We start from the raw sequence: 24,829 nt of genomic DNA, 5'->3' as shown, positions 1-24,829 counted from the left end.
ATAGTCTCATCCCTATCCCCAGAGAGCTGGTTGTTAGACATTTACCAGCACTCTCCTACACAGCACCTGTGAACACACCTTGTAGACCATGGTAGTGGCATAGGAACAATAAGCTTACAGATTTGAAGCTGGAAGGGCTCTCAGAGATCAAGTACCCATTCATTTATAGAAAAGGAAACAGGCACACAGAAGGATGATGACTTGGTCAAGGGATTACATGTATCAGGGAGAAGAACCTGGATTTGAACTCAAGGCCTTCAGTTCCTCTGCATTCTGCTGGAGCCTCAAGGAAAACACTGTGACCACTGTCCCTCAAAGCCTCTCTTGCTCCTATCAGGCACTTACCCAGTATTCTTCCATTAAGGAATTCCCCAGCTCACCACTGCCACAGACTGTCCTCCCAGATATGCCCATACTAATGCTGGTCTATTCACTTACCATCTCTCTTTATGCACCATCCAGCTTCCTGCCTTCTTGGTCTCTCTAAATGCCCCTGGGGAAGACTCCTCAGTCACTCCTCTCAACCACATCCCCTACAATGATGAGAACTGTGAATCCAATTCTCTCACACTAATTGAAGGGCCTGGATGCCCCACAGTTTATCAATCTGAGGTCAAACTCCATCTGGGGGTGGGGGACTTGAGGCTAGGATGTACAAGGATCAGTTGTAGGAACTAGGGATGGTTAGCTTGGTAATGAAAAGACTTGGGGAGAAACATGAGAGTTGTGTCTATTGGAAGAGCTGTCCTTTGGAAGAGGGATCAGGCTTGTTCTGCCTGGCCCAAAGGGCAGAACTAGGTGGGAGGGTGAATTAGGATCAGTGGGAAAAGCTGCAAAGAAGTAGACTTGGGCTTGATTGATGGAACAACTTTCTAATCATGAGAGCTGTCCAAAAGAGGAAACAGCTGCCTGGCTAGAGAGAGTGTGGTGGAGGATGGGGAGAGGGAGGGAGAGGGGGTTGGAGGAGAGAGGTGGAAGGAAGGAGGGAGAGAGAAAGACAGAGACAGAGACATAGAGATACACAGAGACAGACAGAGACACAGAGACAGAGAGAGGGAGAGAGACAGTGTGTGTGATGATAGCTTTTCCCAAATATATATGAAAGGCTGTTAGTGAGAAGAGAGATTAGCTTTTCTCTGCTTGGACCCTGACAACAGTCCTGGAGCAAAAAGTCCAGAGTTGCAGAGAGGCTGTTTTGGGCTCAGTATAAAAAAGTAAGAGCTGTCCAGCAATTGCATCAGCTGCTTTGAAAAGTAGCGAGCTTCCTGTTCACAGGAGGTCTTCCTTCAGACACAAGATGGATGGCCATGAATATTGTAGAATGGATTCCAGCTTCAGGTCTGGAATGGGCTAAATGTCCTGTGAGATTCCTTCTAATTTTTAAGTCAGTGAACCCTAAACGAGGACTGAAGGGGGAGGGGGAGGCGTTTCAGGAGCGAGGATAGGGAGGGACATTTGTTTCTCCCCAGGCTCATGTTTCTCTCTGACATCCTGGCTTGGAACAGTAATACCACCTTTTGAGAGGGGATTTGTCTTTGAGTCTGGAGAAGGTCACTGGAAGCAGCAGGAGTGGGGTGCAATCCAGAGGGTAGACAGCAGGGAAGACAGCTTACAACTCGCTGATCCCATGGCTCCAGCCACTTGGGTCCTCCTCAGGCTTGGAGTCAGCAGCTGTGTTTGGATCTAGGGGCTGCTGGCTGCTGCTGGAAATTCCCTTGGATTTATTCTTTCTCAGTTAAGTTGGGATCTCCAGAAGGGCTTTTTGAAAACACACATATGTTACCTGGAAGTGCTAACCCATAAAAGCTCTAAACACTGACCACAGCCAACCTTTCCAGCTTTATTTCTCTTTTTCTCCTTGACACACCACAAGTGGCCGAACTGGCCTCCTCCTTCTTCTCATAGTTTGCCATTTGCTCTCTCCTGTCAGGGTTTTCTACCAGGTGTCCTGAAAGCCTGTTTGTCCTTAGTATCCTCAGTGCCTGGCACCTAGTAGGTGCTAAATAACTGTTTGTTGAAATGAATTGAATTAACATGGGAGGAATAGTTCTTTGAATCTCCAGGAAAGGAGATTACATGTCTTTCTTTGGAGAGGGGACAGAACATTAGATTTGGATTCAGGAAGACCTGAGTTCAAATTCCACCTCAGGAAACTAGGCAATTTCCTTAATCTCTTCCAGCCTTAGTTTTTCTTCATTTGTAAAATGGGGATAAGAATAGCACTTATCTCACAAGGCTGTTGTGGTGGTTAAATGATGTAACATAAGAAAAGCATTTTGCAAACCATTAAAGTCAATATAAATATTAGCTGTTATTATAATGAATTATTTATTAACTACTAAAAGGCTGGCAGCTAGGTGGTACAGTGGATAGAGCATCAGATCTGAAATCAGGAAGACTCATCTTCCTGAGTTCAAATCTAGCCTTAGACACCAGCCATGTGACCCTGGGCAAGTCACTTCACTGTTTGCCTCAGTTTCCTCATCTCTAAAATGAGCTGGAAGATAAAACCAGGGGAAATGCTCATCGGCTATGGGGAGGGGGGAGGAGGTGGGGGGGTGAAGGGGAAAGTAAGAACATGAATCATGTAACCATGATAACTTTTCTAAAAAATAAAAATTATTTTAAAAAAAATGAGCTAGAGAAGAAAATGGGCAAACCACCCCAGTATCTCTGCTAAGAAAAACCCCAAATGGGGTTATGAAAAGTTGGATAGAACTGAAATGGCCCAACGACAACTAAAAGTCAGTAGCGATGTGCGATTTAATTCAGCTTAAGAAGCTGAATTGAGGAACCTCTTCTGTGCTACATTGATTGGATAAAAAGGCAAAGCAAAAATATAGTCCCAGTCTTCAAGGCATTTGTTTTCTGTTAAGGTTGATATAACATTTACCCAAATAGGTAAATGAAATGTAATTTGAGGAAGGGAAAGGACAGGCTTCCTGCAGTGGGGGATGGCCCCTGAGCAGGCTCTTGAAAGCTTCTAAGTATTTTCAGATGTGGACATGAGGAGGGGGTGCATTCCAGGCATGGAGTACAGCTTGTGCAGAGGCAAGGAGGTGGGAGATGGGATGTTAAGTTAGTTAGTAGGGCAGCTTTACTGGAAGTAAATGGTTCCCATTACTGCCCTTCATTCACTCTACATCAAGGCATTTGCTTTCTGGTAAGGTTGATATAACATTTAGCCAAATTGACCATAGCTAGGGTTAGTTACCAAGCCGAGGACTTTGGGTTTCTTCCTAGAGGCTATAGGAAGCCACAGACTTCATGAGCAGAGGTGTGGTGTGGGCAGATGTGCTTCAGGAAAAATGGTTTGCGCAGCTGCATGGTGAGTGGATTGGAGAGAGGACAGACCATTGAGGAAGTGATTATTGCAATCAGGCAGGTGAGAGTGGTTGAGAGCCTGGACTAGGGTGGTGGCCATGCCAGTGGGAGAGGAGAGGATTGTTTTGAGAGATCCTGGGGAGGTAGAATCCATGACCCAGAGCAACTGACTGGATATAGGAGGAGAGGGAAGAGCTAGGCTTCAGTCCAAAATGACTCAAAGCATGGCTCTACCTTTAACAGAAATAGGAAAGTTTGGAGAAGGGGCAGATGGATGGGGGTGGTAGGGTATTGAGGGGAGAGGCCATGTGCTATTTTTTTAACAGGTTGGGCCTATGGCCTATCTAGGTAGGGATGCCCAGTAGAGAAAAAGGTTTTTCTTAAACCTTCACCTTCTGTCTTAGAATCAATACTGTATATTTGCTCCAAGGTAGAAGAGTGATAAGGGCTAGAAAATGGGGGTTAAGTGACTTGTCCAAGGTCACAGAGCTAGGAAATTTCTGAGACTATGTTTGAACCAAGAACCATCCCTAGGCCTGGCTCTCAATCCATTGAGCCATCAAGCTATCAAGCTTGGATAAAGTCTTTTGATCTTAGTCTTACAAAATCTGGATTCTAGTCTCTGCTCAAACATTTCTTGGCTGTATAAATCATCTGACATCCCTGGGCCTCACTTTCCTTATCTGCAATGAGGATAATACCCACTTTAGGTAGTGGTTGTAAGGGAAGTCTTTTGTCAACAATAAATCACTATAGAACTGTGAATTCTCATCCAAATCATTATCTTTGTTAATATAACATCATTTCTCTTGGATTCATTTGTCCCATTCGGTTGGGAGGAAGCAGGGTGCTGAGTGGGTGGAGCCCAAGTGAGAGGGATGTGGGGAGGAGGAAGCTCTGACATTGGTCATGTGAGGTTTTGACATTTCTGGGTCAGCAGCATGTTTCATTATTGGCTCTTTCCAGCTGTGATTGGTCATTGCATTGACTAGACATCATCTTTCAGAGTTATCTTTCATTCCCATATTGTGGTCTTTGTAGACATTGTTCCCCTGGTTCTGCTCAAATCACTCTGCATCAGTTCATATAAGTCTTCCCAGGTTTCTCTGCAATCATCCCTTTTCTTATTCCTTATAAAGGAACAATATTCCATTATATTCAGCTATTAAAATTTGTTTGGTTATCGAATAGATGGGCAACCCACATTGCTCCACATTCTTTGCACACAAGAGAACATCCAGTACATACCAGAGGCAGGACTTGAACTCAAGCCTTCTTGGTTCTCTGGTCAGTTCTTGTCTATGCTGCTTCTCATGTACTTTCCCTACAAAGGCACCTCTCTATTCCAACAATGTCCCTAAGAGATTTGCTCCCTTTGGCATTATAGATCATAGTATTTAGTTCTGGAAGGCACCCTAGAGGCCATCTATTCCATTCCCCTCATTGTTCAGACAAAGAAACTGAGATTCCAAAATGGGGAGTGACTTATATAATATCACTGAAGCAGTAGGTGGAAGAACCATGATTTGAACCCCATGTCTAAGTATCCTCTGTAGAAGGGCTCAGGAAACTGGATGAGTGGAGCTCCTTTGATAAAGGCATTTTCCCAGCTAATCTTATCCTGGATCCAACTCACCTCTTGCAGGAAGCTACTCTTGACCATTAGCCCACAGTGATCTTTTTCACTCAGAACTCTTCGGTATTGACTGTCCATCCTCTCCACTGAGCCCTGGTGGCATCTATTATTTGATTATTTGAATTATTCTCCATATTTAAAAGCTTGTTACAGGATTATGTCCTATCTAGCCTTCCTTACCAACAACTTGGGGAAATGGGACCATGTCTTATGCTTTGATTTCTGCTTTCCTATCCCAAGAGCCTAGGGCAGAGGTAGGCAAAAAATGCACTCCCCAAAACCATGGGGGCAAAATATGCAAGCAAGGTAGATCCCAGCGCTGTTAGCAGACTGGCACAGGTAGGGGAAGTTGAAGAAAGAGCAGATATCTTTTGGGAACTTCTCTTTGAAGAAGGGGGGTGGGGGTGGGGCCTCAGTTTGAGGCTCCGTTTTGAGATGCCTGCAGAAACCCAGTGAGTCACCTCGATCTTTCTCTGCTTCCATTACCTTCTTCCATCAACCTGCCTTTCGGCTTTCTCTTTTGGGTTTCTTCTGTTGGTTGATGCCCTCTGCCACCTATACCTTTCAGGACAATTCATTAGGTTCTAGGAGAAGTTGGGGATGCCATCTTCCTGATCCTTCTCTGTGTCTCTTTAAAGCCTTTCAGATGCTCCAAGATTGCGTTCATTCAAATTGCTCTCAGGGCTGTGAGGAAATTCTCATCCCTCCCTTGAATGTACAAATCCTAGAGTGCCAGGCCATTCTCAGGCCCCTATTACATGTAAGTAGGTTGGTTTGGAGCTGTTGGAATTGTACACAGTGTCTTTTCATATGCTTATTTGGTGGTGATTTTGTTCTTTGCTCTAATCAGTGGGTGATCTGACCATCCATGCACAGTTGCTAATTCTGAAATGACTCCCATGCTGGTTATCAAAGAGAGGAGAAGAACAGATAGGGGAGCCTGGGGAAAAGAGTGAAAAGAAAGAGGAGGAAGAGTGTGAGGGGCAGAAGAAAAAGAGAGAAAGGGCAGAGGAAAGAAAAAGGGCAAGAGGAGAGGGAAAGAGAAAGAGAAGAGAGTTAGAGAATGATGGCAGAGGAAAAGAGAGAAGGGGAGAGGGAGAGATAGAGACAAAGAGCCAGAGAGAGGAAAGAGAGAAAGAGGAGAGAGGCAGGGACAGAGACACAGAGAGAGCAGAAAGAGAAAGTCAGAGAGAGAGAAAAGGGAGAAAAAGAGAGGAGAGAGGAGAAAGTCTGAAAGAGAGAAAGAGGAGAGAGAAGAAAGAGAGAGGGACAGAGGGAGGGAGGGAGTGGGGAGAGAGAGAGAGAAGGTAAGAAGAAAGTTCATTTGTAATTAGAATGTTTGAACTTCAGAGAAGTTAATTAATAATGAAACTAGTGTCTGCCTGATGCAGATTCTGCAAAGGGCTTTGGCAGCTTTCAAAATTAATCACTAGCTTGTGACTAGTTGGGGAGGAGGAAAGAGGCTGAAAGGGAAGGGACAGAGTGAAGGAGGGGGGAGTTTAAGGGGGGAGGAGTTAATCCAAGGAGGAGGGAGGAAATCTGAGGGTGAGGGAGAGGAAGGCCTGGAACTAGAGCAGGAGGAGGACTTTACCATGGGAGGACATTACCATGGTGATCAGGGCATGATAGCTGGTGGCAGGGGTGTGTTTATGAGAGCATGAGGTTCAGGGGACCCTTCAGGAAACTCCAGAGAATGGGACCTTATGAAACACAAATGAAGGATATATTTTCAAGTGACTGTTATCAAATCATGAACAAATAAACCATGAGGTTTGAGAGAAACCTTGAAGATTACCTTTCCCAGCTCATTTGACTTAACATACCCACTTCATGTTTCAGCCAAATGAATCTGCTGGCTGTTCTCTAACTCAGTTTCCAATTTCCTACTTGTGGGCTTTTTTTTAAAGCCCTTACCTTCCGTCTTGGAGCCAATGCCATGTATTGGCTCCAAGGCAGAAGAGTGGTAAGGGTAGGCAACAGGGGTCAAGTGACTTGCCCAGGGTCACACAGCTGGGAAGTGTCTGAGGTCAGATTTGAACCTAGGACCTCCCGTCTCTAGGCCTGGCTCTCATCCACTGAGCTGCCCAGCTGCCCCCTTACCTGTGGGCTTTTGCACAGGCTGCCTCTAGTGCCTAAAGGGTACTCATACATCACCTCTTGCCCCTAGGACCCCCAATTTTCTTAAAAGTCAAGTTCCAATGCCACCTACTATAGGAAGCCTTTTTTGACCTTCCCTAGTTACTAGTGCATACTTCCTTCTCAAATTATCCTGTATGTACTTATAGTGACGCATTGTATCCTCCAGAAGAATGTAAGCAGGGTCTATTTTTGGTTTTGTCTCTGTATTTCCAGCATATAGCACAGTACCTTGTATTCATATTCCTTTCCCTTCTTTCTTTCCTTCCTTCCTTTCTTTCCTTCCTTCCTTTCTTCCTTTCTTCCTTCCTTCTTTCCTTCCTTCTTTTCCTCCTTTCCTTATTCCTTGTCTCTAGAGCTCATGAACTCTAGCTCTGAATTCTGAAAATCTAGGCTTAAGTCCAAGCTTTGCCACTAACTAGTAGTGTGACCTTGAGCAAAACCCTTTCTCTCTTTGGGCCTCAGGTTCCTTCTCTGTAAAATGGGGTTAATATTATTTGCTTTGCCAAACTCAGGAAAGTACTTTGCAGCCCTTACAAAGGGCAGCTCTAGAAATGGGAGGTATCTTTAGGATGTGTATAAAAGATAGTGATGGGACCAAGGGCTGGGATTGTCCTGGGACTCCAGAATGAGTCATCTCTCTTACCTAATGCAGATTGGCACATTCTTTATAACTTGAGTTCTCAGTGAGTTGCCTTGGGTGCCAAAAGCTGATGTGACTTATCCAGAGTCACCAAGAGAGCATGGGGTAGAGACTGAGACTTGAGCTCAGTTCTTTCAGCCTTCCATTATGCAATGCTGTGTGTAAAGGAAGGACTTTAGAAATGTGAGTGATGGAAATGAGAACTACTATCTCCCCCTGATGTCCATGGATTAAGGGTAACTGGGCTGGGAAGGTGCTATGCTAAAAGCAAAAATCATTGAGAGTATTTTTGGCTTGGTGAAACTCAGGCTGGACCGGGAGTCAGAAGACCTGAGTTCTAGTCCCAGTTCTGCCCCTAGCTTCCCATGTGACCTTGGGGAGGGTGTGAGTTCCCTTCTCCCATTCTCAGTTTCCTAATCTGTAAAATGAAGTGAAGATAGAGGATCCTAGGTGTTCTCCATGACCCATTCCATCTCTGAACTGCTCCAATGAGAGTAAGCATGAAACAGCACTAGGTTAAGAGAATCTGAGGTCATTCCGGAAACCTTGAATTCAAGTGTGACATTCTCCCAGAGCCTTCAGCAAGTCTAGAGTTGAAAGGGACCCTCCAATGGCATCCTAGGCCAACCTCCCAACTCAGGAAAGGAATCCTTTCCATGAGACATCTCTGGACAGGGGGTGGCCAGCTGCACTTTTCAGGCTGGCCTCTGTTGCTTCTTCTGCAAAATGAAGACTTCGGTGGCCTTGACCATCCCTCTCAATTCTGATCCTCCGTTTTAAGCCAGAAAGCCTACATGACTGAGGACTGCCTCCTTGCCTGACAGTCAGATCAGCCCCATTCTGATGGACAGCTCCCGTGGCTGGGAAATGACAACTGCGTCATCCCCCTTCCCCCCCCCCCCATTTCAGAGCTGGGAGACACCTTAGAATACAGACTCTCATAGAACATATAATGCCACCACCGGAGTTGAGTGGGCAAGTTTGGGCATCCCAGAAACCAGGAGAGCTAGAGCTCTATCTCTGGCTTCAAAGTACCTGGGTTCAAATTCCACCCTAGACATTTACTAGCTATGTGGCATCCCCAGGCAAGTGATTTCCCCTCTCCAACCCCAAATTTGTGTCTCAGTTTCCTCATATATAAAAGGAGGGGGTTGGAATCCATAGCCATGATTCTGCTTTTTCTATATAAGTTTCCTTGTCTCAGAGCTGTCAAGTAGCTTAGCACCCAGGGAAGTGGCTCAGACATTGCCCTCTCCCCTCTTCCCTTTGACCTCTCACATAGCCTTTAAAGCCAGCTCCAGTGCTACCTTCTCCAGGAAGTATGCCCTGATTCCCTTGGTTGACAACAGCCTCTCTCAGCCTCTGAACTGTGCTAGTTATATGTTGTTATTATCTGCCTTGTTTTCTTTTTCCCACCATGAGGGCACGGGGTGGGTCTTAGCTCAACTTCCCATCTTTCCCAGCAGGAGCAACAGTGCTCTGCACACAGTAGGTGTGTTAATCAGTGCTTGTCATTGTTTCCACTGAATGTATGCAAGGACTATGGGACCTTTGCCTTTGTACCCTCTACCCCTCCCACAGTAGGTGCTTAATATTATGATTGTGGATTGATGTAATTAAATTGACCCTCCCTTTGAGGCAAGTCCTTAGGTGACTTTCTGGGCAGAGGGAGGGCTTCTTTGGCCAATCACTGGAAGCAGAAGCCGTTCAGTCTCAGCTGTGCCGTGGTCCTCTTACCCAGCAGGATGGAATCAAGCCCAGGCAAGTCCATGGAAGGCTTCTGGCAAAGTTAAGGCACTAGTCTTTCCTGCGTAATAAAGGGAAATGTTTATATCGTGTTTAATTAGCTCCTGGCTGTGGAACAATACCGAGGCCAATAGTGTCCAGCATTGGAGGAGAGGGGGAGGCTGGTGCTTGTGAGAAAACAGAAAGAGTGAGCGCCTAAGGCTGGCAGACACCTGGACTGCAGGGGATAGAGCTGGCTGGAGCTCAGTGGCCAGCCACGGTCACCCTCCTCCCACACATGCACTCGGTGCTCATTACGCAGCAAGTCAAGCCAGGCTCATTCTCCTTGGTCCTTCCTCATGCCCGCCCCTGTAGCCCTGGGCTTGTGATTAGCAGGCACTGGCCTGTGGTGCCTCAGAGCTGCCTTTGACTTTGGTGATGCTCTACAAAGTAGGCAGAAAAAGGGAAATGAGGGAAGGGTCGGGAGGCTGAGAAACAGAGGTCCAGAGACAAGGGGAAACAAAAGGATGGAGGGAGACTGAGGCAGGGAGCAACTGAGAGGAAGGCAAAGATCAACACCGAGGGGGTACAGAGACTGAGATGCAGAGACGGAAAGACAGGCAGGCAGGCAGAGAGACAGAGAGACAGAGACAGAGACAGAGAGAGAGACAGAGACAGAGAGAAACAGAGAGAAGAAACAGATAAAGAGAGTGGGATAAAGGCAAAGAGAATTGAAGGGAAAGATCCAGAGATCCAGAGAGATAGGCAAACAAAAGAGACCCAAAACAAGGTGGGGTGACCCAAAGAGAGGTACAGAAACAGCTTTCTCCTGATCTCTTCCTGTCACCAACTAGTGCAATTAGAGTTTGCTTCCTACACTCTCAAATGACCTGTTATTGGCTCTGTATGTGTTTTTTTTAAACCCGTTTAAAAACCAGGTGTTTTAAACCCGGTGTATTGTCTCATAGGTGGAAGATTGGTAAGGGTGGGCAATGGGGGTCAAGTGACTTGCCCAGGGTCACACAGCTGGGAAGTGGCTGAGGCCAGGTTTGAACCTAGGACCTCCTGTCTCTAGGCCTGACTCTCACTCCACTGAGCTACCCAGCTGCCCCTTCTGTATGTGTTTTTAATGTACCCTCTGCAAACCATAAAAGCATTCTATCCATGCTCACCATTAATGTTGTTAGTATTATGACATATTGTTTCTTCAATGAGAATGTAAGCTTCTTGAAGGCAAGGACTTTTTCTTTTTTGCCTTCGTATCCCTATCACCAAGTCCAGTGCTAGGCATGTAATGGGTGCAGAATGTATTCTTGCCAAATTGGATTGAATTGCATGGAGTCTAAACCTGGCTCTGCTGCTTCCATCTCTTTAACATTCCTAGTTCCTCAGAATTCTCTCACAAATGATGGGGCATCAGGTACTGGGTACGGAGTTATAAAGCCATTGACTTTTGGAGTCATTAGAGCTGAACAGGAACTTAGAGGGCATCTAATTCAACCCCCACATTTTACAGACCCCCCTCTGTAAACTGAGGCCCAGAGAAAGGGAAATGACTTGTCCAAGGTCACACAGCTGGGATTAGAACTCAGGTATTGAGACTACCTTCAGCACAATTCAGTCACCAAATAGAGACCATCCTACAACTAGGAAGGCTCTTGCAGATGATCTGGTCCAACCCCCTATTTTGCAGAGGGGAGAAATCAGAATCAGAGAAGAGGCTGTGCGGTTTGCTCAATATCTGAAGGCAGTGATCGTGTCCCTGCAATTCTGGGAACTTACTGCCATCTCCTTTTCATTCCTGTTACCTCCTTTGATCATCAGTCACTCCTACGAGGCAGGGATTATTTATTGATATCGTCATCCCCATTTTATAGATGAGAAAAACAGGGCTAAGAGGAACTCAAGTGATTTGGCTAAGATCCCACAGCAAGTGGAATGGGCAAATCAGATTTAGAAGCAGATATTTTGCCCCCAAGTCCAGATCTATCTCTTTCTCCTCGCTATCTCTTCCCTAAGGTGAGGGATCTTCAGGCTGCCTTTATAAGAAATGGTTTCCACACCTTAGGCTCATGCAGTATTGGAGTTGGAAGAGACCCAGGAGTTAAGAAGGAGAACTAGAAATCCAGCCTATGACCTTGAACACCAAACCCAACTCTGTTATCTGGAAACCCTCGTTTTCCTTCCTGAGCCCCCACTCCTGGTGGGGTCGGACCAGTAGTGGAGCTTGGCTCTGGGTAGAGAGAGCATGGGCAAGGCAAGCCTGTGAGGCTTGCTGGTGGCTTGAAATTGAGCCTAAACATTAGGGCTGGATAGGACCTCGAGGTCCTGCCATCGTAGGGCCATGCTGGAGGGCTCCATCATGCAGATGTCATTAGCTCCATTTTACAGATGGGGGAGGCAGCTTGTACTAATTCATGCTGCAAGTTCAGCTGAGAAGAACTGAGCCTGATGCCCAGATGTCCTGAATACCCAGTCATTGCTTTTCCCACTCTACCAAGTTGCCTCCTCCATGTGCCATTGGCCAAGTGCATGTCAATGGAGGAAAGTGGAAGGAAATACCTGTCAAAGTGAAATGTAAAAATGTGTGTGCCTGGGAGCAGGTAGGTGATTTAGTGGATTGAGCTCCAGGCCCTGAGATGGGAGGTCCTGGGTTCAAATATAGCCCCAGATGCTTCCTGGCTGTGTGACCCTGGGCAAGTCACTTAACCCTTATTGCCTAGCTCTTACCATTCTTCTGCCTTGGAACCAATACCCAATATTTTTAAAACAAATGTGTGTGCTTGTGGAGCAGGGGATAAAGTGCTTGGCCTGAAACCAGGAAGACTTGAGATCAACTCTTACCTTGGATACTTACTAGCTATGTGACTCTGGACAAGTCATTTAACCTGTTTTCCTCAGTTTCCTTACTTGTAAAATGAGTTGGAGAAGGAGATGGTGAATGACTTCAGTTTATCTACCAAGAAAACCCCCAATGGGGTCACAAAGAATCAGACACAATTGAACAACAGTAACAAATGCATTAGTACTGAGGCATTAGCTCAGCTCAGGGCAGTGGAAAGAGCCAGAAGCCCTGTTTCAAATTCTATTATAGTACATAGAGAAAAGCAGTAGCTCTGGAGTCAGAGGCTCTGGGTTCAATCCCTGACTCTGCTCTTGTGTGGTCTTGAGCCTCAGCCTCTCTGGGCTTTAGCTTCCTTATTTGTAAAATGAAGAGGCTGGACTAGAAAGTCTCAAAGGTTCTTTCTGGCTTGAAAACTATGATCCTACTGTGTGTCATGAGGCAAGTCACTTGTCCTCTCTGATCTTCCTTTTCCCCATTTGTAAAATGATTAGATGATTTCCAAGGCCTTAGAACTCATGATCCCATGAGTCAAAAAACCTTTTAGTTTGGTGTTTTCTTCTTATTAGTTATTTGAAATGTTTTCATATAATAATCTATAATTTATAGTTCTTCTTTTGAAAAGTGTTCATATCCGTTGACAATTTCTGTATTAAGAATGGCTCCTTGTCATATGCATTTATATTAATTCCTTGCATTTCTTGAATATCAGTCTTTTATCTGTGAGATTTGATGCAAGAAATTTTTTTGGACATTTTTCTTATTCTGTCTGCTTTGATTCAGTTCTTGGAAAGGCTTTTAATTATGTCTAATTAAAACTGTCTCCTTTGTCTTCTATGATCAGCGTTATCACTCATTTCCCATCATTGTGAAAAGTGCCGGGTTTTGTTCTCCTCTAATTTTTATGATGTAACTTTTTATCTTTAGGTCACGTATCCTGTGGAGCTTATATTAGTATATGATTGGAGATGCTTGTCTAAATCTAATTTCCGCCCAATTGTTTCCAGTTTCAATGATATTTTGAAATGGTCCTAATCGTAGGGTTGTGAGCTAAGTAAGTATTCAGATTAGGGATAGGACGGGGTAGGGGCTACTAAGCCCTGGGCATGGGAGAGAGGACTCTGTAAGGCCTGAGGGTCCTTTAGCCAATTCTGTCTGTGTCTTCCTTGACGGTTCGCCCTCTGCCTGCACTTGGTTCGAGTGTGTTAGCATGCTGGTGATCCTCCTCAACTGTGTCACTCTGGGCATGTATCAGCCATGTGAGGACATGGACTGTCTGTCTGACCGCTGCAAGATCCTGCAGGTAAGGCAGCCTCCTAGGCCCACTTCATCATTGGACACTGCTTCTGTGAAGCAGGGTCTGGGATGGATGTTACACCCACATGGGACCTTATGGGGGAATTGGGGTGGGGATAAATCACAGTCTTGTGGAATAGATATCACCATCCTAGTTGGGAATGATGGACCCATGTGATCCAGAGCCTGATGAGCACAGTGCTGGAGACCAGAATGGGCTGGGAAAGGGGCAGAGGATGTACCTAGGTCCCAGAAGACTGACTAGAACCCCACAAAATTCTGGACTTGATTAGTCTAGCCTCACCTCCCACCCCAATAGTGAGGAAAGCATGGCTCAGGACCCTGAGCATGCAGATGGGTCTGGTACAGTCAGCCTTAGCTCCTACCGGGGGTGGGGCTCCCACATCCCTCCCCTCTCCATCTCCTGAGCCAAGGTCTGCTTCCCCTCACTCATGCTTCTGCCTTGCTTATCTTCTCCTTCTCATCCTTCACCCATGCAGGTATTTGATGACTTCATCTTCATCTTCTTTGCCATGGAGATGGTGCTGAAGATGGTGGCCCTGGGGATTTTCGGCAGGAAGTGTTATCTGGGGGACACCTGGAATCGGCTGGATTTCTTCATTGTGATGGCTGGGTAGGTCTCAGGACTACTGGTCCCTCTGCCTGTGAAGAGATGGTGGTGGGGGTTTGGGAGGAGGAGAAAGGCAAGGCCAGGAAGGCTTGCTGATTGTGTGCCTGATCCTTACCCTTTCTGGACAACTATGGAATGAATATTCGGTCAGGGGCTGGTGAGGAAAGTCAAGCCCTATGACTCCTTTGGTTCTTGCCCCATGGCAGTGTGGGGAGGGGGTAGATCATATTAGGACATAGAATTGAACCAACAAAATATAGGTTGAACCTACTAAGCATTAGCTGGTTCCAGAAGATATGACTTTAGGTGAAATGATGTTACTGGGGCAGTTAGTACCATTAAAAAATGCTTGAACCATGTTATTGTGAATTGACATAACACGGATCCTTACCCAATGGCATTTATTTATTCTATTCTGGTTGGATTCAAAGAATACTTTGATGTTCCAGTCCAAACCAGGTATACTCCTTGAAGAGAAGGGTAGATAACCATTCTTATGAAAAAGAGATAGGATGATCACACATGTATGACCTAGATCAAGTTATTCACCATCTCAGGGAGGGCATGGAAGGAGATTTTGAAATTCTAAATTTTGAAAAATGAATGTTAAAAATTGTTATTATATTTAATTGGGGAAAAACTTTTTAAAAAAGAAAAGAAAGAGGGGACGTGAATTGAGAGCCAGTTCTAGAGACAGGAGTTCCTGGGTTCAAAAGTAACCTCAGACACATCCTAGTTGTATGACCCTAGGCAAATCACTTAACCTCCGTTGCCTAGTCCTTTTGTCTTGGAACCAATATCTAGTATTGATTCTAAGATAGAAGGTGAGGGTTTAAAAAAAGAAAAGAAAAAGAGATGGATGTTCTAGTGGACAGCAAGTTTATTAATTATATGGGGGTCCAGTGAGTGAATTTGATCTTCTTAGGCTGTATTAAAGGAAGTAAGAGTCCAGAATGATGGAAGTGAGAATTTTGTTATTTTTTGCCTTTATCATCCCCCATTTTGAGGATTTGATTCCATTCTGAATAACACATTTTAGGAAGATCACTGACAGCATGACTGATGAGAAGGCTAGAAACTATGCCATCAAAATACTATTTGATCATGTAGAGGAGAAGACTCAGAGTGAATATGAACTGTCTTCAGGCACTTGAGGGGTGGTCATGTGAGGAAGATATTACCCTTGTTCTTCTTGGTCATGGAAGGAAGAACTAGGACCAACGGAGAGAAGTTGAGAAGAGACTGAGTTAGATTGGTGTCAGGTAGAACTTCCTATAACATTCAGAGCTATCCCAAAGGGAATGAGTCTTCTCCTTAAGTGGTGAGTTATCCATCACTCCAAGATCTTCAAGTATTTTTCAGAGGTTTTGTAGAGAGGATCCTGATTCAAATTCTGGTTCTAGATGATGATCCTGATTTAGGAGAGACCTCAGAAATCTTCTCGTACTTTTGTAGACGAGGAAACTGAGGACAGGTCTCAGAGAAAGTGACTCTACCAGTCACACAAATAGTTTTAAGTGACAGAGTGAAGGATGGTGATATATGAGACTGTCAATGAAATCCAGGAGGCTTCCATATTAGTATTGTCAGAAAATATATAAACTTATTTAGTGATTGATTTTAGATGAGAAGGGATGTGCTTAAGTCCAAAGGATACTGCATATGACCTCAGGAGACTCGAGTTCAAATCTTGCCTCTTTACTATGTGTTCTTGGGCTAATCACTTCTCTCTCAGCCTCTGTTTATTTATTTAAAAAATGGTGATAATACAACATGTGCTCTCTTTCTCAAAGGACAATTGTGAGGGAAATGCATAGACTATAAATCCTCAAGGATTATAGGAATGTAACTTATCATCTGGTAACAGTCAGAGCCCCATCTTTTCTCTGTCTCCTTGTGGACTCACAGAATGTCTGTCCCAGCTGAGAGGGACCTTGGAGATAATCCCATCCAGTACTAGGACGATTATTTAACTAAGGTCCAGAAGAGGGGACTTGTTCAAAGTCACACAGTAAGTGAAGCAGCTGGTTCTCTTTGATGGAGGGTCTGTGCAGGTGCGCACAGTAAGGCCAGTCCAAAGCTCAGCTGCAGCAGCAGGTCATTGATCCAGCTTCTGAGGGGCAGGAGGTATTTCATCTAAGGGAAATTCCACAATAGCCAAGCTTCCAATAAAGAAACTTTAGAAAAGTTAACCATTTTAATAGAAATCTTTAAAAAAAACATTTCTCCACTTCCCTGCCTTAGTAGACAGATTATACCGAACACAGACTCGATCATTCCGAACAATCGCTGCTATGAATGTCCATGGTTACATTGTCTAACTCAACATAGTGAATCTTCACAGGGTGTTGGAGCTGTCCACCAGCACAGCTAGAACTGAATTATTGACCAGCACAGTTGTGTGTCTTTGTCCATGTGTTTGTGGCCACACTGAATGGCCCCTGCCCACTGGGGTTTTTCTTTTGTTTGTTTCTTTTTGTGTTGAGGTTTCTCCTGTCTCCTCCTTAGCCATCAGCTGTCAGTGCTTGCTGCCCTGGATGGGACCGTTTCAAATGGGCAGTCTCTCTCATTGTTTTTAATCTGCAGTGTACCGTAAGAGAAAGGACTGAAGGTTGTTAGGGGAAACCAGAAAATTAAGTGTGTTACATTTGATATATAATGGACTTCCCTTCTCCTATGGAGTAAAGTGCCTGGGCTTTATTATAGCTGTTTTCCTGATCACTTAGATCTTTCTCCTTTTCTTTTCTTTTCTTTTTCTTTTTTAAAAAAATAACAAAAATCCCCACATTTAGAAAGTAACTTAAAAACAATGGAGCACAGTCCCCTCATTTTCCATAATGGGAAATTGAAGCAAAGAGAATTAATCTCAGGGAGCCGGCAAATGTTTTAAAATGCTTAGTTATGGGCCAGGCATTGTATTGAGTATTGGGGTATAAAGAAAAGCAAAATCCAGTTCCTGCCCTCAAAGAGCTCACAGTCTAATGGAGAAACAACATGTATATAACCTGGGATACAGAGGAGGTAGAAGGTAACCTCAGGAGGAAAGTCCATAGTCGCTTGGGGCTGGGGTGTGGGAGTCCTCTTGCAGAAGGTGGGATTTGAGTTGAGTCTTAAAGGAAGCCAGAGAAGACCAGAGATGGAGATGAGGAGGGATGGGAGACAGCTAGTGCAAAGACAGAGATGGGAGATGGAGGGTAGTGGGTGAGGAACAGCAAAGAAGTCAGCATAGACAGGAGTAACGGGTTAAAGGATTGGAAGGGCAGGATGGACCCAGGATGTAAAAAACTTCAGAGGCTGGGATTGTCTGTTTGTTCCCAGGGGTACCAGAAGTCACTGGAATTTACTTGGGGATTCGCTGGGATTTAGGAAAATCACTCTGACAACTGAGTTGAGGAGAGGAAAGAGAAGCAGGGGAGACCAGTTGGAAGATTGTTGTAAGAGGTCACGTGAAAGGTGACGGGGGCTGACTTGAACCCATGCCATCTTCTGACATCAAACCTAGCACTCCCCTCTCCCACCCTTGGTCACTATGGAGTCCATTCCATATTTCAATCACATTCCTCATAACAATACCCCTGCTGGTGCAGGGGATTGCAGTGAAAGCATTTTACAGATGAAGCTACTGAGATTTGGGAAAGGTAAATGACTTGTCCAAGACGGCACAGCTAATAGTATCTGAGCAGTTAATTCTAAGTTGAACCAATTTGATTCAACCAAATTGAACCAATTCTAAGACCAGAATGCCCCACTTCTTGTGTCCAACTGTATCCTTTTGTAGATGAAAGTGGATAGATGTTGCCCAAGGGATTGGAGGGCAGCTAGGTGGTGCAGTGGAGAGAACATCAGGCTTGGAGTCAAGAAGCCCTGAGTTCAAATCTGGCCTCAGACACTTACTAGCTGTGTGACCCTAGGCAAGTCCCCTAATGCTATTTGCCTGAGTTTCCTCATCTGTGAAATGAGCTGGAGAAGGAAATAGCAAACCATTCCAGTATCTCTTCCAAGAAAACCCCATGAGAGGTTATGACAAATCAAACATAACTGTAACAACTGAACAGCAGTTCAACAAGGGACTGATGTAGGAAACTCCCTCCAGGAGTGCCAGGTGGGTACCTTCTCAGCCATCCTGAGACTCAGACAGTTACTCAGGGCACAGAGAGGTTAAATGATTTCCTCAGGGTTACAAGCCAGTCTGTACCATAGGCAGGACTTGAACTCCTGGCTCCAAGGTCAACTCTCTGCCTATGAATGTACCCCACCATCTTAGACACTTCCAAGGCCATATAGAAAACGAGCGGGAGGGAGAAGTCCTGGGGTGCCCCTAGGTCTCCTTTCTCTGATTTTTGGCAGTCGACATACCAAACTAGATATTTCTAACTGAGCTTGTCCAAAACGGAAATGCTCTTTCCTCCCAAAGCCTCCCCTCTTTTCAGCTCCTCTGACTGTGGGACACCCCACCATCCTGCCAAGCTCTTGGGTTAATAGCCTCAGGGTCCTCCCTTGCCCAATTCATCTCCTCCCTCCTCCTTTTCACTCTGTCTCCCCCATCTGACCTCTTATCTGCATCGACACAGCCTGTGTTCTCCTGGCCTCTCCCTTAGACTAAGGATCAAACTAGGCTTCTAACTGGCCCCTGCCTTCCCCAAGGCTTCCCCTCTCCTTTCAGGAGACTCCTCAGGCACCAAACACTTTTCTTTCAACATCAATCTGTCTATGCCACTCTCCTACTCACTCAACTCCCGTGTCTCCCCGTTGCCTCCAGGATAAAATGTAAACTCTCTTTATAAAGATCTCTCTTTCTAGACTCATTATCTATTACTGAGGCAGCTGGTGTCTCCCTGGATTGAGCTCTGAACCTGGGGTCAGGAAGCTCTAGGCAAATCTCTTAATTTTTGTTTGCCTCAGTTTCTTCAATCATAAAATGGGGATAATAGTACCTACCTTGTAGGTTTCTTGTGAGGTTCAAATAAGCTAATATTTTTTTAATGATTCTTTTTGCCAGTAATTTTATTGGAATTCATCATGTTTTGTACACCAGAAATTTCAACAATCCAAATCCTGGACAGCTACACTTTCCCCCCTCTCCATATGAGAGCCAAGTGCTACAAAATGGTACACCACTTCCTGACATGGTCAGGAAGAGAGAAAGAAAGCTCTTTTATATTAGAGATAGCAAGTAGGAAGGGGAGAAAGAAACTGGTATTCTTTTATAACCCAAAGACCTAACATTAAGAATAGGTAGCTTGCCCAACATTTCAATATTCTTTCCTCACCCACCACCATTTGGGATCCCTATTCTAGGAGAAAATTTTTGTTTTTTTTTTTAAACATTTATTAATATTCATTTTTAACATGGTTACATTATTCATGCTCCTGCTTTCCCCTTCACTCCCCGCACTCCCCCCACCCATGGCCGACGCACATTTCCACTAGTTTTGTCATGTGTCCTTGATCAAGACCTATTTCCAAATTGTTGGTGGTTGCATTGGTGTGGTAGTTTCGAGTCCACACCCTCAATCATGTCCACCCCGACCCATGCGTTCAAGCAGTTGTTTTTCTTATATGTTTCCTCTCCTACAGTCCTTCCTCTGAATGTGGGCAGTGTTCTTTACCATGAATCCCTCTGAATTGTCCTGGGTCATTGTATTGCTGCTGGTACAGAAGTCCATTACATTTAATTTTACCACAGTATATCAGTCTCTGTGTACAATGTTCTTCTGGCTCTGCTCCTTTTGCTCTGCATCTGTTCCTGGAGGTCTCTCCAGTTCCCCTGGAACTTCTCCAGTTTATTATTCCTTTTAGCACAATAGTATTCCATCACCCGCATATACCACAGTTTGTTCAGCCATTCCCCAATTGAAGGACATCCCCTCCTTTTCCAATTTGTTGCCACCACAAAAAGCACAGCTATAAATATTTTCGTACAAGTCTGTTTATCTATGATCTCTTTGGGGTACAAACCCAACAATGGTATGGCTGGATCAAAGGGCAGGCATTCTTTTATAGCCCTTTGAGCATGATTCCAAATTGCCAGCCAGAATGGCTGGATCAGTTCACAACTCCACCAGCAATGCATTAATGTCCCAATTTTGCCACATCCCCTCCAGCATTCATTGCTCTCCCCTTCTTTCATTTTAGCCAATCTGCTAGGTGTGAGGTGATACCTCAGAGTTGTTTTGATTTGCATTTCTCTAATTATTAGAGATTTGGAACACTTTCTCATGTGCTTATTGATACTTTTGATTTCTTTACCTGAAAATTGCCTATTCATGTCTCTTGCCCATAACATTTGTTTTTAAAAAGTATTTAGCACAGTGCCTGGCTGTCTTAGTAACAACTCTAAGGCAGAAGGGTAAGGACTAGGCAAATGGGGTTAAGTGACTTGCCCAGGCTCTAGAGCACAGAGCTGTCTGAGGTCAGATTTGAACCCATGTCCTCCAAACTCCAGGCTTGGTGCTCTATCCACTGTGCCACCTAGTTGCCCCACATAGTAGGTTTTATGTAATTTTTTATTTTCTTTCTCTTTCATTGTTCCCATTATTCCCCTTTCTGTATTCTGATTTCGCTACACCAGATTTCCTTCTTCCTCACATATGACATTATCTCCCATCTCTGTGCCTTTGTACTGACTATTTCCCATGTCTGGAATGCTCCCCCTCTTCCCTTCCACTTCATATACTCTCTTTCTTTGAAAAGCAGCTCATGTGCCACCATCTACATGAAGCCTTCCCAGATTCATTCATACTGCTAGTGGCCCCATCAACAACTTTGTATTTTGCTACTGTTCATTTATTCAGTATATACACATCCCTGATTATCTTTCTTAATTAGGTCTATTTTCTAAAACCCTCACCTTCTCTCTTAGACTGATACTAAGTTTTGGTGCCAAGGTAGAAGAGTAGTAAGGGCCAGGCAATGGGGGCTAAGTGACTTGCCCAGGGTCACCCACCTAGAAAGTGTCTGAGGCCAGATTTGAACCCAGGACCTTCTGTGTCTAGGCCTGGGGCTCTGTTTACTGAACCACCTAGCTGCCCCTTCAGTATACATTTGTCTAACTCTTCAAAGAGCAGAGTTTGTTTTGTTTCTGTCTTTGGATCACCAGTGTCAGCACAGAGGCTGGCCCACAGTAGGTGCTTCATCTATTTGTTGTCTGGTTCCATGAATGACTCAACTGAGACTGGCAAATTTTCTCCTTGCTCTTCTGTGCGTCCTTGAAAGGTCCTGAGTGTGCCCAGTGCTAAGATAGTTGGCAGAAAGCTGATCTCCTGGGCAGATGATTTATTTATAAGGAACACTCATCGATGATTTGGCCTTCATCTGAAAGCCTTCCTCGAATGCCTGCTGGGTGCCTGGCACTGTCTCGCCAGGCCTTCGAAGAAAAGCAAAGGATTGCATCTTACTTCATCATTAGTCATAAATGTCAGATGTCAGAGCTGGGAGGAACCTTAGCAGTCACCTCACTCAACCCCTTTAATTTACAAAGGAGGAAAGTATGGTTGCAAAGAGGCCAGCTGACCCTACTGGAGGTCACACCATTCATCCACTCTATGTAGAATCAAAAAATTATGGGATGGGGCAGCTGGGTAGCTCAGTAGATTGAAAGCTAGGCCTAAAGATGTGAAATTCAGGGTTCAAATCTGGTCTCAGACACTTCCTAGCTGTGTGACCCTGAGCAAGTCACTTAACCTTCCATGCCTAGCCTTATTGCTCTTCTACCTTGGAACCAATACACAATATTGATTCTAAGATGGAAGGTTAGGATTTTATTTTAATGAGGCTAAGAGTTGATCAAAGGTGGAAGGGACCTCAAGATTATCTAGGGTCATTTCCTCATTTTGGGAGGCTAGATCACAACTCCTGACTCCATAGCTTGGTTTCCAAAAAATGAAGTTGGAAGAAGTCTAAACATTGAATGACTGGGGAGCGGTAGTCATTGTCTTTACAAACTGTTAGTCTGCTTTTTTAAAACCCTTACCGTCTGTCTTAGTAACAACTCTAAGACAGAAGGTCAAGGGCTAAATAGAGTTAAATGACTTGCACAGGGTCACATAGCTAGGAATTATCTGAGGTAAGATTTAAATTCAGGTCCTCCTGATTCCAGATCTGGCTCTCTATCCACTGAGCCACCTAGTTGCTCCTCATATAAGAGAACTGGATTTGGAATCCAAGGACCTGGGTCCAAATCCCAGCATTCTTGTTTATTAGTTGTATGACCCTAGGCAAGCCACTTCCTTTTTTTATTTTATTTTTTTCAGTTACATGTAAAAGCAATTTTTGAGTTGTCTTTTGACATTTTAGAATTTAGATTTTTTTCCCTACCTGAAGATGGTGAATAATCTGATATAGGGTATGCCCATATTTTCATGTGATACATATTTCTATATTGTTCACGTCAGGATAGAAGATACATATCACACATATAGTAGAAATCTTATGAAGGAGATCTAGTGGAAGATGGCATGCTTTGATTTGCCACAGACTCCAAAAGTTCCTTCTTAGATTGTAGAGAGCATTTTCTTCACAAGTCTTTTGTGTTTATCCTGGAGACTTGTTAATGGTTTAGTCCTTCACAGCTATTGAACAATTGAACAATATTTTTGTTGCCGTATACATTTGTTCTCCTGGTTCTGCTCACTTCACTTTGCATCAGTTCATATAAGTCTTTCCTGGTTTTTCTGAACTTATCCTGTTCATCGTTCCTTATGGTTGTATTCCATTACAACTATATGCCACAACTTGTTTGTCAAACCCCAAGAGATGGACCACACCTCAGTTTCCAATTCTTTGCCACCACGAAAAGAGCTGCTAAAATTATTTTGGTGAAAGTAGGTCTTTTCTCCTTATCTCTGATCTCTTTGGGATATAGATCTAGCATATGGTATTGCAGGTCAAAGGGAATAGATAGTTTTGTGGTCCTTTGAGCCTGGTTCCATATTGCTCTCCAGAATGGTTGTTATCAGTTCATAGTCCCACCAACAGTATATTAGTATTCCAATTTTCCCACATTTTCTCCAACGTTTATTATTTTTCTTTTTGGTCATGGTAGTCAATCTGGTAGGTGTGAGGTCATATCTCAGAATTATTTTAATTTGCATTTCTCTAATCAATAGTAACTTGGAACATTTTTTCATATGCCTATGGATAGTTTTAATTTCTTCCTCTGAGAACTAACTGCTTGTTCATATCTCTTGACCATTTTTTGATTGGAGAATGCTTTCTGTTCTTAAAAATCTGAATCAGTTCCCTATATATTTGAGAGATGAGTCTTTTGTCAGATATTTACTATAAGATTTTCCCCAAATACGTTGTTTCCCTTCTAATTTTGGTTGCATTGGTTTTTATACTAAGTCTTTTTAAGTTAATGCAACCAAAACTATCTATTTCATTTTTTGTAATGTTCTCTATGTCTTGTTTGGTCATAAATTCTTCTCTTATCCATAAGTCTGACAAGTAAACTTTTCCATGCTCCTCTAATTTGCCTGTGGGGTTACCCTTTATTTTTAGATCAAATATCCATGTTGACTCTCTCTTGGAGTATGGTATGAGGTGTTGGTCTATGCCTAGTCTTTCATGTATAAGATGATGGTGGTTTGGCCCTAAGGTCTCTTCCAGCACCAAATCCTCTCACCCAGGAGCCTATGACAAACTACAGACAAATTTCACAAGAATGACACTATGTGACTACTGAGTCACCTGAGAGTCTATCACCTTCCAGAGTGTCTCCAGTGATAAAACTCAATTCAAGTGTCACCTCTTCCAAGAAGCTTCACTGGCCCCTTCTTGGGCCTCACACATGACTTTGTGTCCCTCCTTTACACTCGGATCATTTTGCCTTTCACTATTCATGTATGTACCAATGCACCCTATCCCCATTTTCTCCATCTTCTGCAGCTGGTCTTTCCTGTTGACACTGATGCCTCCCAGGCACTCCAAGGGTGCCTGGAGTTTTTAGCCACGGAAGAGTAGATCTGCTGCCTCAGCAGATTCTAAAATGGTTGCACCACCTGGCACAGAGGTATTCAGGGGCCAATGAATTAGTCAAATGTGACGGCCACAGCATCCATGAGGAAAATGGGTACCAGGGGAAGTTGGGAGTCTGATTGGGGAGAGCCTGTGGGAATGCTAGAAGGATGGAAAGGAGGACCCTGAGGTTCTCTCTCAAGGCTATTGATTTACCCAAGGTCACACAGTTGGTAAGGAGAGATCCAAATCCAGTGCTCTTTCTATCTACCTCAGGGGTATTTGGAGAACCCAGTGCAATGGCCCATGTTTTAGGAAAAGAAGTAGTTCTTAGGATCATTTTGCTCTTATCCTGCTGAAGGTTGGACAAAAGAGGATGAGAACAGTCATGGGTACTGCATGTTCCCTTGGAGAAAAGCACAAGGGGAGAGCCTGGCAAACTTCTATGTGGAAGAGACTGGGAGCTTCAGAGGGACAGGAGACAACTGAGTCAGGAGTCAGGAGTCTCCATCTGACTTTTGGCCATCATATCTTCCCATGTCTGAGGAAGTCTGAAAGATCCCAAAGAAACATCCACTGACTAAGACCCAGGCCCCAGTTCCTCCAAACCTGGGGCCAATCTGTTCTCCTGCTGCTTTC

General features: G+C 44.3%; 1 protein-coding gene across 1 annotated transcript in view; it reads left to right on the top strand.

Moving 5' to 3' along the window:
• The first annotated feature begins 3,267 nt into the window (after positions 1-3,267).
• The window catches only part of CACNA1I (calcium voltage-gated channel subunit alpha1 I), a 170,538-nt gene continuing 148,976 nt past the window's right edge, over positions 3,268-24,829 (top strand). Inside the window, exons 1-3 of the mRNA XM_044679111.1 lie at positions 3,268-3,328; positions 13,452-13,609; positions 14,103-14,236. Of these exons, the coding sequence (XP_044535046.1) occupies positions 3,268-3,328; positions 13,452-13,609; positions 14,103-14,236 (353 nt within the window). The remainder of the gene's footprint in view (positions 3,329-13,451; positions 13,610-14,102; positions 14,237-24,829) is intronic.

Source organism: Gracilinanus agilis, chromosome 5, assembly GCF_016433145.1.
Source record: "Gracilinanus agilis isolate LMUSP501 chromosome 5, AgileGrace, whole genome shotgun sequence".
Classification (NCBI taxonomy): Eukaryota; Metazoa; Chordata; class Mammalia; order Didelphimorphia; family Didelphidae; genus Gracilinanus; species Gracilinanus agilis.
Note: the sequence above shows the minus strand (reverse complement) of the source record. Positions and strands in the feature narration are given on the sequence as shown.